Genomic DNA, 23,170 nt, shown 5'->3' with positions numbered 1-23,170 from the left:
TGTATGGTTGGACTCGTCTTGGAATGAGTGTTCGGATTTCGTAAGTTTTTCCGAGATTTGAGACGTGGGCCCCACTGTCAATTTTTAAAGTGAATTTCGGGTTTTTATCTGGAAAATTAGTAAATTCATATGGAATTAATTCATATGACTTGTAATGAGTATATTGAATTGTTTGTGAATAGATTTGACACTTTTAGAGACAAATTCAAAAGGAAAATATGTGGTCGAGTAATTGATTTAAATTGCAAAGTGAGGTAAGTGTCGTGGTTAACCTTGACTTGAGGGAATAGAACCCTTAAATTATTTATTATGTGAATTGCATGTGTACGACGTATAGGCGAGGTGATGAGTGTCTATACGTCATTAAATTAATTGTTTGCATAATTATTTGAAAATCATAAATTGTTCTAAGATAGGAATTAATTGTTATAATTATTGTTTCTCTCCTATTCTTTGTCAAATATTAATTCTTAAATTCCTGCAAAAATTGTTACATACTATTTGATTTATGTGTCTTAACTGTTACTTGACGTTTAGCATATTAAATATTAAACTGTCTATTTTCTCCACGATTTTCATAATTAATTGCTAATGCCATTGTTTGTTCATAAATAAATTATAATTATTGTGTGCCTTGATGCTTAATAGTTTCTCATTGGATGTGGTATTTATTGGAGTAATTTTTATTACATTTATGAGTTGTTGAAATATATTGGGGGAACGGGTTGCATGCCGCAATGAAAAATAAAAGTAAATATATATATATTGGGGGATTGAATTGCACGCCGCAAAAGACTTATTTAAAAGTCTATATTGGGGGATCGGATTGCACGCCGCAATAGACTTATTAAAAGTCCATATTGGGGGATCGGGTTGCACGCCGCAATAGACTTATTAAAAGTCCATATTAGGGGATCAGGTTGCTCGCCGCAACGGACTTGTTTAAAAGTTCATATTGGGGGATCGGATTGCTCGCTGCAACAGACTTATTTAAAAGTCTATATATAGTTGATTAAATTATATATTTGGGAGGATTGAAAATGAATATGTTGTGGGAGCGGGTTGCACGTTGCATCGAAAATTGATTGAAATAATAATTAGTTATGATTGCTGAGTTGGCTTCAACTATTAGAAATGAGTTACCTCATTTAATTCTATTATTGTGGTTATTACTATTATTACATACAAGTTCATGTATGTGACCTGCCTTAGCCTCGTCACTACTTCGTCGAGGTTAGGCTCGGCACTTACTAGTACATGGGGTCGGTTGTACTGATACTACACTCTGTACTTCTTGTGCAGATTTAGGAGTTGGTCCCAGCGGCGTACCAATAGACTTGCTTGGATTTCAGCTACCAGAGGAGACTTGAGGTATAACTGCATGGTGTCCGCAGTTCTGAAGTCCCCGTCTACTTTACTTTAGCTATGTGTTTGTTTTTAGACAACTTTATTTTATTCAGACCACTATTTATATTATTCTAGAAGCTCGTGCACTTGTGACACCAATTTTGGGATGGTATTTAGACACCGTTATTTTTATGGATTATTCACTACATTTCAGACTTTACTTCCGTATTTGTTTCTTTGTTATTAATAAATTTAAAAATTATTTTAAAATGGATAATATTATTCTAACGTTGGCTTGCCTAGCAAGTAAAATGTTAGGCACCATCACGGTCCGAAGGTGGGATTTTCGGGTCGTGACAGTTGGTATCAGAGCACTAGATTACATAAGTCTCACGAGTTACGAGCAAGCTTAGTAGAGTCTGAAGGATTGGTACAGGGACGTCTGTAGTTATCTCTCAGAGGCTATGAAGTTTAGGAACAATATCACTTCTTTCTTATTCTGTCGTGCGAATTTATTCTATCATCGATGATTGAACCATTCTACTCTTATTATCTCGCAGATGGTGGGAACACATAATACATCTACCGATGGACAGGGACCAGAGCCACCGATGGCAACTATGACCAGGGGTAGAGGTCGAGGCCGAGGTCGTGCTAGAGGCCGAGGTAGAGGCAGAGGTAGAGCTCAGTCTAGAGCTCGAGCAGCAGCTCCTGTTGTAGAACCTTAGGTGGACCTTCAAGAGGAGGTTCCAGTTCAGAATGTACCAGTTAGACCAGTTCAGGTCCTAGAAGGATTCATAGCTACTCTAGTATTTTAGGATGCTCTAGTCTGTTTGGTGAGTCTTATGGAGGGCGGTTTGTTGTTGGACTCCCACAGACTCAGAGAAAATTTGACGCAATTTGGGTCATTGTGGATAGGTTGACCAAGTCAGCACATTTCATTCTAGTGGCAGTTACCTATTTATCAGAAAGGTTAGTTGAAATTTACATTCGTGAGATTGTCCGCCTTCACGGTGTGCCCGTGTCTATTATTTTAGATCGAGGTATGTAGTTTACCTCACACTTCTGGAGGGTTGTACAACGTGAATTAGGCACGCGGGTTGAGTTGAGTACAACATTTCATCCACAGACAGACGGACAGTCAAAGTGCACTATTCAAATATTGGAAGATATGCTTCGCGCTTGTGTTATAAACTTTGGAGGTTCTTGGGATCAATTATTGCCACTTCCTGAGTTTGCTTATAATAATAACTACCAGTTGAGCATTCAGATGGCTCCATATAAGTTATTATACGGAAGGCAATCTCGTTCGCCAGTCGGATGGTTTGAACCGAGAGAGGCTCGTTTGTTGGGTACCGATTTGGTACATGATGCCTTGGATAAGGTCAAGATTATTCAGGATCGACTTCGTACAGCTCAGTCTGGGCAAAAGAGTTATGCAGGCCGTAACGTTCATGATATTGCATTCATGGTTAGAGAAAGAATATTGCTTTGAGTTTCACCTATGAAAGGTGTAATGAGGTTCAGAATGAAGGGAAAGTTGAGCCCTAGGTATGTAGGACCCTTTGAAATTCTTGAAAGGGTGGGTGAAGTAGCCTACACGCTTGTATTACCACCTAGTTTATCAGCGGTTCATCCGGTGTTCTATGTGTCTATGCTCTGAAAATATCATGGTGATCTGTCCCATGTGTTAGATTTCAGCTCAGTCCAATTGGACAAAGATTTGACTTACGAGGAGGAGTCGGTGGCTATTCTAGCCCGGTAGGTCCGACAGTTGAGGTCTAAGAGTTATCCTTCAGTTCGGGTGCAATGGAGAGGTCAGCCGGTAGAAGCATCTACCTGGGAGTCCGAGTCGGACATGCGGAGTAAATATCCACACTTATTCACCAGCTCAGGTACTTTTTCTAACTTCGTTCGAGGACAAATGTTTGTTTTAGAGGTGGAGAATGTGATGACCCAAAATGTCATATTTAAATTTAATAAGTAATTCTGTTTTTTAAGACCTCGAAAAGCACTATTTATCACTCCTCGACTTGCATGCACAGTCCGTGCAATTTTTTCGAAAAGTTTTTATGTGAAAAATAGATTAAAATATGAAATAGAGCTTTAAAACTCTAATGAGTTGACTTTGGACAAATTTTTAAGCAAACGGAATCGGATCAGTATTTTGATAGTTCCGGTAGGTTCGTATCATGATTTGGGACTTGGGCGTATTCCCAGAATTGAATTTCGAGGTCCCCAGCCCAAGATATGGAATTTTGATAAAAAAATTAAAAGTTTGAAAGTTTAATAATTTTTAAGAATTTACTGATGTTGGATTTATTGATACCGGGTCCGTATTTTAGTTCTGAATCCCGGTATAGGTCCACTATAATATTTATGACTTGTCTGTCAAATTTGGTGAGAAACAGAGTTGATTTGACGTGATTCAGACATCCGGTTGTGAAAATATAAGTTTTAAAGTTTTCTTAAAAATTTCCTTTGATTTGGTGTCCGATTCGTAGTTCTAGGTGTTATTTTGGCGATTTGATCACGTGAGTAAGTTCGTATGATATTTTAGGACTTGTGTGCTATTTGGTTTGGAGCACGAGGGCTCGGGTGAGTTTTGGATGCTCAACGGACCATTTTGGACTTAAGGAAGATAGCAGATTTCTAGTGTTTTGTTGCAGAATTTTTACTCATCGCGATTGCGTGAGGTTGTTTGCGATCACGTAAGGCAATCTGAGAGGCCATCCAAAGTTGTTCTTTGCATTCGCGAATTTGAGGAGGCAATCACGTAGGGGTGTGAAGTGGTCCTTCGCGAACGCGTGGCCAAGGTCGCGTTCGCGTAGAGTTAAAGAGGCTAAAGATGAGCCACGCGCTTTACTCATCGCGATCGCGATCGCGTAAGTCTGTGAGTCAAAGCATCGCGTTCGCGTGGTGTTTTACGCGTCCACGTAGAGCAAAAAGCTGGGCAGCCAAAAATGTGCTTTGCGATCGCGAAGCATTGTACGCGATCGCATAAGGTAAAAATCCGAGAATCAATACTTTAGTTCTGAAAAATGGGATTCGTCCCATTTTCAACCATATTCTATTTTTGAGCTCGGGTAAGGCGATTCTTGGGCGATTTTTACGGGAAAACATTGGGGTAAGTGTTCCTTATCCTATATTATTTATATTTCATGATTCCATACTCATTTACATCATGAATCCGTGAATTTATGGAAGAAAAATCAGATTTTTATAAAATCTTCCAAAAATAAAAATTTAAGATTTGAGGGTCCATTTGACATCGGAAGTTGATAATTTTTGTATGCTTGGACTCGTCTCTGAATGGGTGTTCGGATTTCATAAGTTTTTCCAAGATTTGAGACGTGGGTCCCACTGTTAATTTTTAAAGTGAATTTCGAATTTTTATCTAGAAAATTAGTAAATTCATATGGAATTAATTCCTACGACTTGTAATGAGTATATCGAATTGTTTGTGAATAGATTTGATGATTTTGGAGACAAATTCAAAAGGAAAAGCTGTGGTCGAGTAATTGATTTAAATTGCAATGCGAGGTAAGTGTCGTGGTTAACCTTGACTTGAGGGAATAGAATCCTTAAATTATTTGTTATGTAATTTGCATGTGTACGACGTATAGACGAGGTGACAGTATATGGGGTAGGTTGTACTGATACTACACTCTGTACTTCTTGTGCAGATTTCGGAGTTGATCCCAGTGGCGTACCATAGACTAGCTCGAATTTCAGCAATCAGAGGAGACTTGAGGTATAACTGCACGACGACCGCAGTTCTGAAGTCCCCATCTACTTTACTTTAGCTGTGTATTTATTTCCAGACAGCTTTATTTTATTCAGACCTTTATTTGTATTATTCTAGAAGCTCGTGCACTTGTGACACCAATTCTGGGATGGTATTTAGACACCGTTATTTTTATGGATTATTCATTATATTTCAGAATTTACTTCCGTATTTGTTTCTTTATTATTAATAAATTTAAAAATTATTTTAAAATGGATAATATTATTCTAGTGTTAGCTTGCCTAGCAAGTGAAATGTTAAGTGCCATCACGGTCCGAAGGTGGGACTTTCGGGTCGTGACAGCCTCAAACCGTCGAACGACACACTAGAGCGCAAAACGACCGGTCGGGTCGTTACATTCACATTTTTTAGTTCACACCAAACCAAACCAATTATGGCTGGATTTTTTTATCCAACACCAAACTCAAACTAAACCATAGTCGTATTTTTTTCTCGGTTTAATTCGGATTATCGATCTAGTGCGATTTGTCGGTTTTGATAAGTGAATATATGTTTAGTAAAAATTGAAAAAACTGACAAACATAATAGTAACACATGATTGTTATTTTCTTAGTCATCTAACAATAATTTTTCTTTGATGTACGCTTTCAAGGTTAATCAAATTTAATAATTAAGCATAAAATCAATACGAAACCTAAATAATGATATGTTCTATTTAATTTTAAAATTATCGAACTACCATTTCAAATTCAAAAAAGGTATAAGAATTTAACAAATTTTGACATATAAATATGAAAAAGATATTGATGCATTTCAATTACACTTGATAAAAAAGTGATGATACAACTCATTATTTAACATAAATAAATATGGATGCACTTCATTGTTCAATTAAATATTACTTCCCATGAGAGGAGCCCAAATATTTCTAGACATTTTCTAAAGAAAATTCTTTATAAAATTTGAAAAGTATATATAAAAATTATATATTTATATGTCGAGTTGATTCGGTTTTTTTTTACTCAATACAAACCATTAATCGGTTTGGCTTGTCCTTTTGATTTGATACGGTTTTTTGATTCGGTTTAAACACCCCTAAGTAGGGATTTAGGCCCCAAAAACTTTGGAGGTCTCATTTTTTTCACTAGTAGCATGTTTATGAATTAAGTTTTCCAAAAAAATGAGTATTTTAAAGTAAGAAAACATGATTTAATTAAAAAACAAAAAGAAACCTTCAAAATAGATTTTGAACAATTCGAAGCACATGAGAATATTTTTGATAGTCTATTTAATGATATAATTTTGAGATCATTAGGTGATAAAATTTTGAAAACCATTGCCTTAACCTCAAAAGTTTAATCTTAAAACATAACAGTCAGTCGATATTGATGGTTTAAGCTTATTTTTAAATTAAAAGCATATTAAGAAAAATAGTACAAGCATAAGATAATATTTTAATCGATTGTAACGACTCGGCCAGTTATTTTGAGTATTACAACCCCATTTCCCCATTTACTGCTCAATTTATGCTTTCCAGTTGTTATGTGACTTGCCGAGGTGATTGGTTCGGGTCCGGTGAGGTTTTGGAATAAATTGGAATACTTAGTTCCAAGGTTCAAAGCTTAAGTTAAAATAGTGATCGGATGTCGACTTATGTGTAAACGACCCCCGGAATAAAGTTTTGATGATTCCAATAGCTCTGTATGGTGATTTCAGACTTAGGAGCGTATCCGAAAAATTATTTGGAGGCCCGTAGCTAAATTAGGCTTGAAATGGCTAAAATAGAAATTTAAGTTTGGAAGTTTGATCGGGAGTTGACTTTTTGATATAGGAGTCAGAATCCAGTTCTGAAAATTTTCATAGCTCCGTTATGTCATTTATGACTTGTGTGCAAAATTTAAGGTCAATCAGAATTTGATTGATAGGTTTCGGCATCGAATGTAGAAGTTGAAAATTCTTAGTTTCATTAAGCTTGAATTGGGGTATGATTTGTGGTTTTAGCGTTGTCTGATGTGATTTGAGGGTCGATTAAGTTCGTATGATTTTTTAGGACTTGTTGGTGTATTTGGTTGAGGTCTCGGGTGAGTTTTGGATGGTTAACAGACTAAATTTTGGACTTGGAAGAAGTCTGGAAATTTCTGCCTTTTGATGCAATCGCACCTGCGGAATTCGGCTCGCAGGTGCGAGCTCGCAGAAGTGAGCCTGGCATCACAGAAGCGGGAAGTCCGTAGAAGCGGGCAGAATCTCGCAGAAGCGACACCAAGGTCGCAGATGCGGAGGCAAGGGAGGCTGGGCAAAACCGCAGAAGCGGATGCTTCTTCGTAGAAGCGAGTTCGCTGAAGCGGACTTCTTGTCCGCAGAAGCGGGAAGTCCGTAGAAGCGGGCAGTTTCTCGCAGAAGCGACACCAAGGTTGCAGAAGTGGTTGGAGTCTCGCACCTGCGAGACCGCAGAAGCGGCTAAGTGAGTCGCAGGTGTGGAACCCCTGGCAGTATACATTTCGAAGGGCTTCCAAGTTTTGACATTTGTGGAACTTCAAGCACGGCTTTTGGGGTGATTTTCAGAGAGAATTCACGGGAAACTTGAGGTAAATCACTTGTGATCATTTCTACTCCATAATATTGAATTATCATCGAATAATCCGACTAGATTACGTGTTTTTGAGGTATAAATCGGGAATCTGGATCTAGAGATTTGAAAATAAGATTTGATAATTTGAAGGTCGAATTGATGTCAGAATTGGGTAAAATTTGTATGGTTGGACTCGTGGTTGAATGGGCGTTCATATTTTATAACTTTTGTCGGGCCCCACGAGCGATATTTGGGTAAAATTTCGGATATTTGATGGAAAATTTATATTTTCATATGGAATTAATTCCTGTAATTTGTATTGACTGAATCGAATTATTTATGAATAGATTCGAGGCGTTTGGAGGACGATTCATGAGGTAAAGGCATAGCGGAGTAAGAAATTACACAGTTTGAGGTAAGTAACATTTCTAAACTTGGTTTTGAGGGTATGAATCCCCGAATTTGGTGTTATATAAATTGTTTGGAGGTGATGTACATGATAGGTGATGAGCGTGTGGACGTGCACCATAGAAATTATGACTTGAATAAATCCTGTAAAGTTGTAAAATTAAAGAATCATGTTATTATCTGAACATATTTCATGTGTTAGAGAAATAGAGCGGAGGCTCTTATTAAAGATTATGTTTAGGCTACGTGCTGATATTTTGGGACCCATGAGGTCGTGTTGGTGTTGAATTATTTATTTTTAAAAAAATATACATTTCACACTCAGTCATATTCGTCCATTGTGAGGATATTTATGGGATCGAGCTGCACGTCGCAGCAGGCTATGTTGGCTTTACATATATTATTACTATATGGAACGGGGCTGCCCACCTGCAGCATGCCTTATAGGCTTTATTATTATACGGATTGGGACTGCGCGCCTGCAGTAGGCCATACCGGCTTTATATCACGCTTGGGCTGAAGGAGCCCCTTCGGAGTCTGTACACACCCCCTAGTGAGCGTAGATGATTATATATTCGGGATGGACTTGCCTTACTTATTTATATTGTGATGAATTTCCCTGGACATGGATCTTGTAAGTATCATTTACATTTGGGGATAAATTTTCCAGGGCTGGATTGGCCTTATACGGTACTAAGTGAGTGACTGTCAGTCGATGTGTATATATATGTACGGGATGGTATATCCCTGGGCTGGATTGGCCATAAACAGTACCGAGAGACTGAATGAATTATGACCAGTAGTACATTAGGTCTTTCCATTTAGATGTCATATTCCTCATATCATGCAGTATTGATCTATTTTTGCTTGTACTGAGTTTAACTATTGAACTTGAAAGCATGCATATATTTCTGCACCATTATTTATGTACTGGATTGTACCTGCGGAGATCATCACTACTTTCAGCCCAAAGGTTAGTCTTGTTACTTATTGAGTTGGTTGTACTCATACTACACTCTGCACCTCGTGTGCAGATCCAGGTGCTTTCGGATACGTCGACCGTTAGATCTCAGAGTGCTATAAGTTGGAGACTATCAAGGTAGCCTGCCTGGAGTTCGCTGACCTTTACTCTCTTTCTTTCAGTTATTGTATTGTTTTATACTTTCAGACAGTATTTTATCAGTCTGACTTTGTTTTCATATTAGATGCTCACGCATTGAGTGACACTGAGTTTTGGGAGTGTTTATATTTGTACTTGTGAGATTTCTTCCGCTGAATTTAATTATTATGTTTTCAAAGTTAATAGATATGGTGGTTTATTGAGATTGTCGGCTTGCTTATTGAGATAGGCGCCATCACAACAGGTGAGATTTTGGGTCGTGACATCGATATACCCAATCAGATAGAAAGACTTTATTCTTTTCTAAATAATTGTATTACTTATAGAATAATGCTAATAGTTCATGTAACAGTTGCATCTGCGAAAAGAATTTTTTCAAATTTATGATTGATAAAATATTACCGAATATCAACAATATCTTAAGAAAGATTAAATAAATTATCTCTCTCTCTCTCTCTCTCTCTCTATATATATATATATATATATATATATATATATATATAGTCCTCTCATCAAGGCTTGGTTTTAGGCCTTGATTTTAGGGAATAATGTCCATACTGAGAATATGTCACGACCCAAAATCCAACTAGTCGTAACGACCCGGCCGATCATTTTGAATATTACAACCCTTTTTCCCAATTTACTACTCAATTTATGCTTTACAGTTGTTGTATGACTTGCCGGGGTAATTGGTTTGGGTCCGGTGAGGTTTTGAAATGAGTTGAGACATTTAGTCTCCAAGATGGAAACTTAAGTTGAAAAGGTTGACCGGATGTTGACTTATATGTAAACGACCCCATAATAGAGTTTTGATGATTCCATAGGTCCGTATGGTGATTTTGGACTTAGGAACGTGTCCGGAATATTATTTGGAAGCCCGTAGCTAAATTAAGCTTGAAATGGCTTAAATAGAAATTTAAGTTTGGAAGATTGACCGGGGAGTTGACTTTTTGATATCGGAGTCGGAATCCAGTTCTGAAAATTTTCATAGGTCCGTTATGTCATTTATGACTTGTGTGCAAAATTTGAGGTCAATCGGACTTGATTTGATAGGTTTCAGCATCGAATGTGGAAGTTGGAATTTCTTAGTTTCATTAGGCTTGAATTGGGGCATATTTCGTATTTTTAGCATTGTTTGATGTGATTTAATTCTTCGACTAAGTTTGTATAGTGTTTTAGGACTTGTTGGTATATTTGGTTGAGGTCTCGGGGACCTCGGTGAGTTTCGGATGGTTATCGGATCAAATTTGGACTTAGAACAATTGAAAGTTGCTGCTGCCTACTGATGCAATCGCACCTGCGAAAATTGGGTTGCAGGTGCGAGCCCGCTGAAGCGATAAAATGGTCGCAGATGTGGCCTGGGCTAAGGGGGACTGGCACCGCAGAAGCGAAGGCAGTCGCAGAAACGGTTGCTTCACCACAAAAGCGGAACCGCAAATGCTGTTAAAATTCCGCAGAAGCGGAACCTCTGGACAGTGTACAAAAATAGAGGGTTCCGATATTTTTGTCATTTTGGACATTTTCAACACGGTTTTGGAAAATGTTTTAGAGAGAATTCACGAAAAAATTTGAGGTAAGTCACTTGTGATCATTGTTAGTCAATAATATTGGATTATCATTGAGTATTTCGACTAGATTACGTGTTCTTGAGGTGAAATTAAGATTTGGAGGTCGAGTTGATGTCAGAATTTGGTAAATTTGGTATGGTTGGACTCGTGTTTGGATGGGCGTTCATATTTTATAACTTTTTCCTGGTTATGAGACGTGGGCTCCACAGGCGATTTTTGAGTTAAATTTCGGATTTTTATTGGAAAATTAGTATTTGCATATGAAATTAGTTCCAATAAATTGTATTGACTGAATCAAATTAATTATGACTAGTTCGAGGGTTTTGGAGACCAATTCGCGAGGCAAGATCATAACGGAGTAAGAAATTATATGGTTTGAGGTAAGTAGCACTTCTAAACTTGGTTCTAAGGGTATGAATCCCCGAATTTAGTGTTATATAAATTATTTGGAGGTGATACACACGATAGGTGACGAGCGTGTGGATGTGCGCCATAGAATTTGTGATTTGAATAAATCATTAGAAGTTGTAAAATTAAAGAATCATGTTATTATTCGCATATTCTCCCCCTGTTAGGAAATTGAGCTGAGACTCGTATTAAATATCACGATTAGGCTATGTGCCGATATTTTGGGACCCACAGGGTCATGTTGCTGTTGAATTTAATTATTTTAAAAATATATATTTCATACTCAGTCATATTCATCAATTGTGAGGATATTTATAAGATCGGGGCTGCCCGCCTGTAGTAGGCCATATTGGCTATATATATATATATATATATATATATATATATATATATATATATATATATATATATATATATATATATATATAGTGTGTGTGTGTGTGTGTGTGTATATATATATAGTGTGTGTGTGTGTGTGTGTGTGTGTATGTATTTATTATATGGAACGGGATTGCCCGCCTGCAGCAGGCCTTATAGGCTTTATCAGTATGTGGATCGGGGCTGTCCACCTGCAGCATGCCATATCGGCTTTATATCACGCTTGGGCTGAAGGATCCCCTCAAGAGTCTTCACCCACCACAGTGAGCGTAGATGATATATATATACGGGGTGGACTTCCCAGGGCATGAACTTGCCTTACTTATTTATATTCGTGATGAATTTCCCTGGACATGGATCCTGTCCGAAACATTTACATTTGGGGATAAATTACCCAGGGTTGGATTGGCCTTTTATGGTACTGAGTGGCTGACTGTCAGTCAAGGTATGTATACATACATATATATATATATATATATATATATATATATATATATATATATATATATATATACGGGATGGAATATTCCTAGGCTGGATTGGCCATAAACAGTACCGAGTGATCGAGCGATTAGTGATCAGGAGTACACGAGGTTTTCCGCTGAGAGGTCATATCCCTCATATCATGCAATATTGATCTATCTTACTTGTACTGAGTTTAACTGTTGAACTTGAAAGCATGCCTACATTTATGTACCGTTATTTATATATTGGACTGTACCTCCGGAGCTCGTCACTACTTTCAGTCCAGAGGTTAGTCTTGTTACTTATTGAGTTGGTTATGGTCATACTACACTCTGTACCTCGTGTGCATATCCAGGTGCTTTCGGACACGCGACTGCTAGTTTTTCAGAGTGCTATCAATTGGAGACTATTAAGATAGATGCATGGCGTCCGTTGACCTTGACTCTCTTTCTTTCAGTTATTGTATCATTTCGGACAGTGTTTTTATCAGGACTTTGTATTCATTTAGATGCTCATGTACTCAGTGACATTGGGTTTTGGGAGTGCATTTATATCCAATATTTGTGGGATTTTCTCTTAAACTTAATTATTATGTTTTCAGTATTTAAAAGAAATTGTGGGTTATTGATGTTGTCGGCTTACCTAGTATTGAGATAGGCGCTATCACGGCAGGTGTGATTCTTGGGTCGTGACACTAGCAGTGATGGAACCTAACCTCACGTTCTAAGTAAGCCAAATAACAATAATTCGATTCAATTAATATTTAACTAACTCTAATACACTCTCCAAGGTGTGATGACCCGATCGGTCATCTTTAAATTTAACCTTCAATTCTATGCTTCGAGACCTCGAATAGCATCATTTAGCATTTCTCGACTTGCGTGCACAGTCCGTATATTTTTTCAAAAAACTTTTATGTGCAAAATTGATAAAAATATGAATTAGTGCTTTAAAACTCACTTAAGTTGATTTCGGTCAATATTTTGAGCCAACGGACCCGGATCGATGTTTTGACGGTCCCGGTGGGTCCGTATTGTGATGTGGGACTTGGGCATATGCCCCGGAATCAAATTCGAAAGTCCTTAGCTCCAATTATTTCCATTTGACGAAAACTAGAAGCTTAAAGGCTGAAAGATTTTTTAAAGTTTGACCACAAATTGACTTTTATTGATATCGGATATCGGAATCCGATTCTGAAAATTAGAATAGGTCAGTATCGTCATTTATGACTTGCGTGCAAATTTTGAGGTCAGTCGAACTTGATTTGATAGGTTTCGGCAATGAATGTAGAAGTTGGAAATTATTAGTTTCATTAGGCTTAAATTGGGGTATGATTCGTATTTTTAGCATTGTTTGATGTGATTTGAGATTTCGACTAAGTTTGTATGATATTTTAGGACTTGTTGGTGTATTTGGTTGAGGTCCCGGGGGCCTTGGGTGTGTTTCAGGGTGAGTTTTGAACGAGTTTGGGCATTTCGGCACTCTGATGATGTTCTGGGAAGATTTGGAGTGCGGGGGCACATTTTGGAGTTTTGAGGCAAAGCCTTATGTGCAGATCTTAGAGGAAAATTGTGGACCGTAGAGGAAAATTGCGGACCGCAGAAATCCTCTTGCGACCGCAGAAAGAAGTATCTGCAGGTTCGATGGTCTGACTTTGGAAGCTTATATCTTTTGATTTATAAGCTTATATCCTCTAGCGCATCGTTCGGCAGTTTGAGGCCTTGAGTAGTTTTATTTCAGGTATTATGACTTATGCGCGTGGTTAGAATTGAATTTCGGAAGTTCGGAGTTGATTTGGAAAGAAAACTCTCATTTCGGAAGCTTTAAGTCAGAAGAATTGACTAAGGTTTGATTTTTGAGTAAACGACCTCGGAATTAGGATTGGAAGGTTCCAATAGGTTCGTATGATGATTTTGGACTTGGACGTATGTCCGTATCGGATTTTGGATAACCCAGGAGTGTTTCAGTGCCTATTATGGAAAGTTGGCATTTTGGAAGAATTTCATAAATTTGGATTGAAGTGCATTTCAATGTTATTGATGTCCCTTTGGGATTCCGAGTCTAGGAATAACTCCGTATGGTGATTCTGGTATTAGGAGCACGTCCGGATGTGGATTTGGTGGTCCGTAGGTCATTTCGGGGTCATTTGGCAAAAGTTAAAAATTTAAAGGGTTTTTGAGAAATTTTACCGGGAGTGGACTTTTTTATATCGGGGTCGGATTCTGATTCCGGAAATAAATCTCTCTAACAAAAATCATCGAAATCTCCTCGTTTCAGTCTCAACCTATCAACCCCTATATAACATAGTGGAAAGCGTGACATCCATTCTCTCTCTCTCTGCTTTCTTCAATCTTCCTTCACACAACCAGATAGAGACAAGAAAGAGAGATTCATGGAAATGCCCAAGAAGAATCACTCTTTTGGTTTCTGTTTTATATAATGAGAAAGCAACACATTTTCTTCTTTTCTCAAAGAAGATGGGAATACAAAACAATGAGCATAATCAAGACCAAACCCAATCTTTCCTTTTAGATGCTCTTTACTGTGAAGAAGAAAGATGGGAAGAAACAATTGAAGATGAGATTTTAGAAAAAGAAGCAACACTACCACTTCCTCTGCCTTTACTAGAACAAGACTTGTTTTGGGAAGATGAAGAGCTACTCTCTCTTTTCACAAAAGAAAAAGAAACAATTTCCAACTTTGAAACTATTAAAACAGACCCTTTACTTTGTTTAGCTCGTAAAGAAGCTGTGAAATGGATTCTTAAAGTAAATGCCCATTATGGATTCTCAACATTCACTGCTATTCTTGCTATTAATTACTTTGATAGGTTTCTTTCAAGTCTTCATTTTCAGAAAGATAAGCCTTGGATGATTCAACTTGTAGCTGTTACTTGTCTTTCTTTGGCTGCTAAAGTTGAAGAAACTCAAGTTCCTCTTCTTTTGGACTTCCAAGTAATTTACTCTTTCTATCCCATTTTTGCTTTACTTGCCAATCTTTAGTTTCTCCGACGTTTATCCGCAGTGCTAGTACTATTTTTGTATTCTCTTATTATTGGTTCTTTATTATTATATGTTGTGTTATTTACACTTGTGTGGTTACCTTGCTTTTGTTTCGGGCTTCTAATTACAATACTCAGTATTAATTTTATATCTTTGTATTTTTGCTTCGCTTTTCTAATTGGTGTACTTGGTGATGCCCTTCCTTTTATATTTTCTAAGCCGAGGAGTCTTCCAGAAAAACTTCTCTGGAGTAAGGCCTGCGTATATTCTAACTTTCCCATACCCCACTTGTGGGATTATACTGGGTTTGTTGTTGTTGTGTCGATTAGGTCCGTAATGTAGAATGTGACTTGTGTACAAAATTTGAGATCAATCGGACGTGATTTGATAGGTTTCGGCATCGAATGTAGAAGTTTGAAGTTCTAAAGTTCATTAAGCGTGAATTGGGATGCGATTCTTGGTTTTAGCGTTGTGTGATGTGATTTGAAGGCTCGACTAAGTCCGTATGGTATTTTAAGACTTGTTGATAGGTTTGATTGAGGTCACATGGGGAAGGGGAGGGGGGAGGGGGGAAGAGGTTGTTTCGGATAGTTAATAGAGCAAGTTGAAGCTTCAAGGATGGCTGAAATGCACCAGTTCTGGTGTAATTGCACCTGCGCAAATTTGACCGCAGGTGCGTGACCGCAAAAGAGAGGAAATGGTTTCAAGTGCGGTTTGGGAGAAGCTGGGCAGGGACTGCAGGTGCGAAGGGTTGTTCGCACCTGCGAGGTCGCAGATGCGGAGGTGCGTCGCAGGTGTGAGAATGAGAGAAAGCCTGGGGGCGCAGGTGCGGAAGCATATCCACAGATGCGGATGTGCATCTACGCATGGGAGACCGCATATGCAGAAATGGGCTGGAAGCCTTGGATCGCAGAAGCGATGGGAGTTCCGCAAAAGTGGGACCGAAAATGCGGTCAAGTAATCTGCAGAAGTGGAAACTGGGTAGAACATATCGAACTTGGTCATTTCTTCATTTTCATTTGGGATTTTTGTAGCTCGGTTGTTGGGCGATTTTGAGGAGTATTCATCATGCACAAGGTAAGTAGTTTCTTACTTGTTGTGAGCTAAATGTAAAGTTTATATGTGGATTTAAGGAGAAAAATTTGGAAAAATTATGGGATTTTTGGTACAAAACCTAGAATTGGTATTTTTGGATTTTGACCACGAATTTGGGTATGGAATTGGAAATAAATTATATATTTGAGTTCGTAAGGTTATAGGTAATGGTTATCTTTGAAAAGTTTCAGAATCCGAGCACGTGGGCCCGATGGTGATTTTTATCGACTTTTCGAGTGGAGTTGGGAATTTATCCAAATTGATTTGTTATGAGTATTAGAGTATATTCTTATTAGTTTGCACATTGTTTGACTAGTTTTGGAGCGACGGGAACCAGTTTGAGGTGTTAAAGCAGTTTTAGAGCCGGTTACGGAACTTCGGAGCGAGGTAAGTCTCCTGTCTAAATCTGTGAGGGGGAAACTACCATAGGTGATATATTTAATATGTGTAACTTGTTGCGGGGACTACGTAGAGGTGACGAGAGTCTGTACGTAGGTAGATTCATATTATTGTCCGGGTAGACTTAGGTTTGCATCATGCTGTAGTTATACTATAGGGATTATCCTTGCTCGTATAATTCTTTTATTTCGAATTATGACGTGAGGCTAGACATGCGTAGAGTGTTGTACTTGCTATTGTAGAGTTTTCGCGAGTTTTATGATTTGCCACGGAATAATGGTGTTCCTCTTACGGATTTCTTGCATGTTATGCATTATCATCGAATAAGTTTCCTTAAAAATTATAACTCACATGTTCATTTGTGAGTGGGGGTCAAGGACCCGTTTAAACTTCTTATTCTAATGGAATCAGGACGTTCACCTCGATAGGATTTATGTACCACACTCTCATGGGAGCGGGCCGTTCGCCTCGACAGTTTAATAGATGCATCTATGGTTCGTGCTGTTCAACCCTCGGCAGTGCACAATTTAACATTTATGTTGGATCGTTTCGTATGCCTCGGCATTTCTATAAAAATATCCTCATGGAATCGTGCGTAATATTTGGCAAGAAGCCAGAGTATCTGTGAGTCTTTCCCTGATTCGAATCATAACAACCTGTTTGGTGAGGTCCATTATACATACATACATACATACATATATATATATATATATATATATATATATATATATATATATATATATATATGTGTGTGTGTGTGCTCCGGTTGAGGAGGAATTGCTAATTAAGAGCTTGAGTTTATTGTAAGGAGGATAATTGTACCACAGATTTACACTTGTTTATTTTATTTATCTACTTTGCCTCATATTTGTTTACCTCCTTACTGTACCTGATATTATTGGACCACTAGTGAGTGTCGATATCGACCCCTCGTCACTACTCCTCCCGGGTTAGGCTAGATACTTACTGGGTATACGTGGATTTACGTACTCATACTACACTTGCTGCACATTTTTGTGCAGGCACTTTTATGTCCGGTGGTCCTTTGGGCACGGAGGCACGGATGATGCGGGGACTTGCTGCGAGCTGTATTTCAGGTTACGATCCGCAGCCAGTAGAGTCTCCTCCAGGGTTATTTGTATTTTTCCTATCTAATTTGTATTCCAGACAGATGCTGTATTTTATTTTACTTCCTAGTAGATGCTCATGCACTTGTGACACCGGATTTTGGTGGTACTTATGAGTTGTTCAGTATTGTAGTTGGAAAAATATTATCATTTACTCTGTAAATTTTATTTCTGATTATTTAATTGAAGGAAAAATTATGATTTCAAAATACTAAAATTAATAATCGAGTTAATCAACTATTGTTGGCTTGCCTGACAGTGGTGTTAGGCGCCATCATGAGCATTAATGAATTTTTGGTCGTGACAAAATGGTATCAGAGCATTAGGTTCACTTAGGTCTGACGAGTCATGAGCAAGTCTAGTAGAGTCTTGCGGATCGGTATAGAGACGTCTGTACTTATCTTTGAGAGGCTACAAGGCTGTTGGGAATACTTCCCTTCTTGATTCCTCATCGTGCGATTTGTTGAATTTTTTTAATTTTCCTTTATGCATGTGTATTATGTAATCATTTTGATTTTTTATGAGTTTGTTTTATATAATAGTATTATAGTACAATATCTTGAAATATATTATTATATTAATATGTGGTATACTATTTTTTTTATTTTTCTCTTTATGCATGTGTATTATGTAATAGTAGTATAGTCATATATGGTTGCCTGGAATTAATTAGTAGAACTGTATACCCTATTGGTATACTTATATGTCTTATTGGTATCATATGATAGTTGGAATATTCTTTGGTTGTTTTAGCTGCATTTTAAGTGAATTCTACTCTGAAATAATTTATATGATCATGTTTTGCTGTGTTGGATTTTATTGTACCTATAGACATAGATTTTATGTATTAAGTAATAGTTTTTATAGTTATATGCAGTTGTTGGAAGGACCCCGTACAACTATATACCCTATTAGTATAGCTATATACTATATTGGTATCATATGCTAGTTGAATCCTTTTTTGGTTGTATTAGCTATATTTAGTTGGTACACTATTTGATTTTCTTTTAATAATAGTAATGTAGTACAATATCTTGAAATACTTTATTATATTAATATGTGGTACACTATTTTTTTATTTTTCTCTTTATGCATGTGCGTTATATAATAGTAGTATAGTCATATAGTTGCCGAGAATTAACCAGTAAAACTGTATATCATGTTGGTATAGTTATATGCTATATTGGTATCATATAGTAGTTTGAACATCTTTTTGGTTGTTTTAGCTGCATTTTAATGTGAACTCTATTATGAAATTATTTATATGAACATGATTTGCAGTGCTAGGACTTTTTTGTGCCGATGGACATAGAGTATGTGTATTATGTAATAGTTTTTATAGTTATAGGCAACTATTGGGACGCCACCATACAACTATATACATTGTTAGTATATGGAATGAGCAAGTTTCTTTGAGAATATTTAGCTTGCAATGAGAGCATGTAATTTTCTCATAATTTTATTGAATCTTTTAATGTTTTGGTACAATAGTTTAGTTGCAGATAGTTGTAGCAATATTCTAGAGCAATCATATACTCTGTTGGTATATATGTATACCATATTGGTATCATATGGTACTAGAAGTCTTTTTTGCTACTTATACTTTTATTGTATTTTCCAGTATTTTATTATCATTTCTATTCTAACTAGTATATATGGAGATTTGGTGGCTCTTGTTTATGTTTTCTTGCTCCATAATTGGTTATTTTATTGCTAATGGTAGAGTGTGTACTGATATTTGTAGGGAAGGAGATCAAGGTTTGTATGGCAATCACGTGCCGATTCTTAAAATCTGATTATATAATTTATTGTGCTCAGCAACAGTTAGTATGATATTTAGTGAATCGGATCAAGTGACAACTGATATTATTTCAGTTTAATAATTGAATTTAAAAAAATGAGAAAAAAGACAAAAGGCATATTTGTAAAGACCCGACCGGTCGTTTTGAGAACTTAAGTCCTGTCCGGAGGTATAAGGCCCTGAGCAGCTTCGTATTATATGTATTGACTTGCGTGCGTGATTGAATTCAATTACCGGGAGATTCGGAGTGATTTGGGAAACTTAGTCCCTAAAAACGGAAGCTTAAGTCTTAGGATTTTTTACCATAGTCGGAACTATGTGGAGACGACCTCGGAATGGAGTTTCGTTGGATCCGTTAGCTCCGTTGGGTGATTTTGGACTTAGGGGCGTGTCCGGATTATTTTTTGGAGGTCTGTAGCTCATATAGGCTTTAAATGACGAAAGTTAAATTTTTGGAGATTTTGACCGGAAGTGGGGTTTTTTATATCGGGGTCGGAATGCGATTCTGGGAGTTGGAACAGCTCCGTTATGTTATTTGGGACTTGCCTGCAAAATTTGACGTCATTCCGGGTTGGTTAGATTGGTTTCAGCGCGATTTTTTGAAGTTGGAAATTTTGGAAGTTTATAAGTTTGATTCGTGGTGCGATTTGTATTTTCGGTATTGTTTGATGTGATTTGAGACCTCGAGCGAGTCTGTGTTAGGTTATGGAACTTGTTTGTGTGTTTAGATCGGGTCTCGGGGGCCTCGGGTGTGTTTCGGATGGGCTACGGGCCATTTCCTTCTATTTTTGAACTGCTGTTTTCTGTCATCTGGTTTTCTTAATCGCGTTCGCGTCCCTTTCTTCGCATTCGCGAAGAGTATTTTTGAAGGAGAAATTCATTGTTTTTCGCATTCGCATGATCATGTTCGTGATCGCGAAAGTTTGCTTTCTCTTTCTTCGCGTTCGCATATGTTTTCTCGCGTTCGCGTAGTAGAAATTGGGAGCTGGGACTGTTGGCTATTTCTTCTTCGAGTTCGCGTCATTCTTCCCGCGTTCGCGTAAGTTCTGTTTCTTACCCTTCACGTTGGTACCCCTTAGCTCGCGTTCACGTAGGGTTTGCGATGCTTTCTCGGCGAACTCCTTTCTCGGCGTTTGCGATGCTTTGATGCCTGGGCAGAATAAAAGATCTTCAAATCGAGGGTTAGGCCATTTTCATCATATCTTGACTTGTAGAGCTCGTTTTTTAAACGATACTTTGTGGGTTTTTCAAGCAAATCGATTGGGTAAGTGTTCTTCACCTAGAATTTATTATATTCCATGATTTTATCTTTATTTTTATCATTTAATTTGTGTTTTGAGTTGAGGAAAATGAGGGTTTTGAAGAAAAAGAATTTTAAAATGAAAAATCATGATTTGAGGGACGAATTGGTATCGGAATTTGATAATTTTAGTATGGTTGAACTCGTATCGGAATAGGTGTTTGGGTTTTGTAAAATTTGTCGGGTTCCGAGGTGCGTGCCCAGGGGTCAACTTTTGGGTCGATTTTTTGATTTTGATAAAGAATGAGGTTTTATGATCCAGAATAGTTTCTTATGAGTTTTATTTGTGCTTTGAAGTTATTTTGGTTCGATTTGAGCCGCCCAGAGGTTATTTTACCCGAGAAGTTCATTTTAGAGTATCGGTCTGTCTTCTTTGAGGTAAGTATCTTGCCTAAATTCATGTGGAGGAACTACCCCTTAGGATTTGAGTCTTCTACGCTAATTGTAGTCCATGTACACGAGGTGACGAGTACGTGCTCGGACTTATTTGTGAAAAATTGGCCTTTTAGGGATTCTTAGGTCCTTATATTCATTGAATATGCAGTTGTTCTCATTACGATTACGTTTCTTAATTTCCAGTTTCAATTCTACCTGCTTTGATTGGAATTAATTGCTTCATGATCTACTCTTGTTGTTCATTTGATTCATATGTGCCTTAACATGAATTGTTATCTCTTCTATTGCCGTGTTGTCTTTTCTCTAACTGCTTATCCTTATCTGAAATTATAATTATCTCTTCTGTAATTGTTCATCTTTAATTGAGGCAAATGATTATCCTTATACTTCTTATCCTTAATGAAAGTTATTGTATCCCTCTCTTAATTGCCCAACCTTAAAAAAGTTAGATATCCTATATTTTAGTTGACTTGTCCTTAATTGGAATTATTCGTCTTGTGTTAGCTCCCTCGTTGTCGAGCTGTACATTGTGGACCGTTGTTACATAATATTTCCTTTCTTGCTGAGCTGTTCTTATTATGACTAGTGTTCACTATTGTAGCTACTCCTTGTGAAATTAGTTCCTCGGTTTCCTTGAGTTCTGGAATTTCTGAGTTGACGTATTTGTCGTATCCTTGTATTATTATCATTGTTGATGTTCTACTTATTGTGGTGATTCACGAGGTTTCTGCCGTGCGGTTGTTGAAACTGTGATGCATGAGGTTTCTGCCGTGCGGTTGTTGTTATTGTGATGCATTAGGTTTCTGTCGTGCGCTTGTTGTTATGGGGTTGCATAAGGTTTCTGCCGTGCTATTGTTACTATTGATATTTGCACATGCGGCATGACAAGGCAGGATATATATATATATATATATATATATATATATATATATATAGGGGTTGCGCATGTGGCGAGACAAGGTAGGAACATTGTTATGCACGTGTGGCGAGACAAGGCGGGCACTTACCTTATTATTGCACATGTGGAGAGACAAGGTGTGCTGTGTCCGGGATTGATTTGCGATGATTTGTGATGGCCTGGGGCATTCTGTTGTTGATATTTATGTAGTGGTACACTTACCTGTGAGAACTTTATCTTGTGAAAGTTGTGAGAAAATATTCTACGTGCTGTCCGTTCTTTTTCCTTATGCTTATTTGCTGGTATGGACTATGTTAGGACACTTGCACAATCACACGCGTAGTTAAGCACTCTTATCAGATAAGAGGTGTTCTTGATATTTTTGAGCATAGATGCTCACCCTTGTTTACTTGCCTTCTATGTGAGAATGGCTCTATTGGCACGCGAGTCGTCAGTGCGGTTATGAGGTGTTATGAGGGCACATGATGCCAAGTGTTAGGGTTTAGGTATTTAGACCTGTGAGTTGTGATTGTCCGAGGTTCGGTACCTTGTGGAGTTTAATGACTAAGGCCTGATGTAAAAACGGTTGTAGTTGCTGAGTTATTACTTGTCCTTGCTGTATTTGTGATTCTGGATTTAGGTTGTGTTCCATTCACTTTTCTGTGTCATTTTTATGGTATTCTGCTGATACTTGTTGTTTCCTTTCTTATTGCCGTTACTGTATTATGAGCCATATTGCATAGTCTTTATGTAGATATCATATTTCTGATGTTCATATATTTATACTTGTTCAGTTTATTAGACCAGTGAGTGTCTTGACTGTTCCTCATCACTACTCTACCGAGGTTAGTCTTGATACTTACTGGGCACTGCTGTGGTGTGCTCATTCTACACTTTTGCACATTTTTGTGCAGATCCGGATATTTGTTCGTTAGCAGCTGTGCGGGTCGTTGTTGTGGAGACTCAAGGTAAACCTGCTACTGTGTTTGCAGGCTTCAGAGTCACCTTTAAGTTTTTGTTTTGCACTGTTTATTCTTATTTCTGGACATTTGTATTTAGAAGTTTTCTAGCAAACACTCTATAGAGCTTATGACTTGTACTACCGGTTTTGGGAATTGTAAATTTTTATAGAGATTTCTAT

The 23,170-nt window shown here is 37.6% G+C and overlaps 1 protein-coding gene across 1 annotated transcript; it reads left to right on the top strand.

Annotated features, from left to right (window-relative positions):
- Nucleotides 1-14,330: 14,330 nt before the first annotated feature.
- On the top strand, nucleotides 14,331-15,013 carry LOC117276592 (cyclin-D3-1-like). Its single transcript, XM_033655922.2, has one exon. The coding sequence runs from the start codon at nucleotides 14,489-14,491 to the stop codon at nucleotides 15,011-15,013; it is 525 nt and encodes a 174-aa protein (XP_033511813.1). The 5' UTR covers nucleotides 14,331-14,488.
- The last annotated feature ends 8,157 nt before the right edge of the window (nucleotides 15,014-23,170 follow it).

This window comes from Nicotiana tomentosiformis, chromosome 2, assembly GCF_000390325.3.
Source record: "Nicotiana tomentosiformis chromosome 2, ASM39032v3, whole genome shotgun sequence".
Lineage (NCBI taxonomy): Eukaryota > Viridiplantae > Streptophyta > Magnoliopsida > Solanales > Solanaceae > Nicotiana > Nicotiana tomentosiformis.
The sequence above is the reverse complement of the archived record's forward strand: the minus strand, read 5'-3'. Positions and strand labels throughout refer to the sequence as shown.

What these genes read in the sequence shown, in the direction of transcription:
- LOC117276592 (XM_033655922.2), top strand. Translation starts at nt 14,489, where the DNA reads ATGGGAATACAAAACAATGAGCATAATCAAGACCAAACCCAATCTTTC.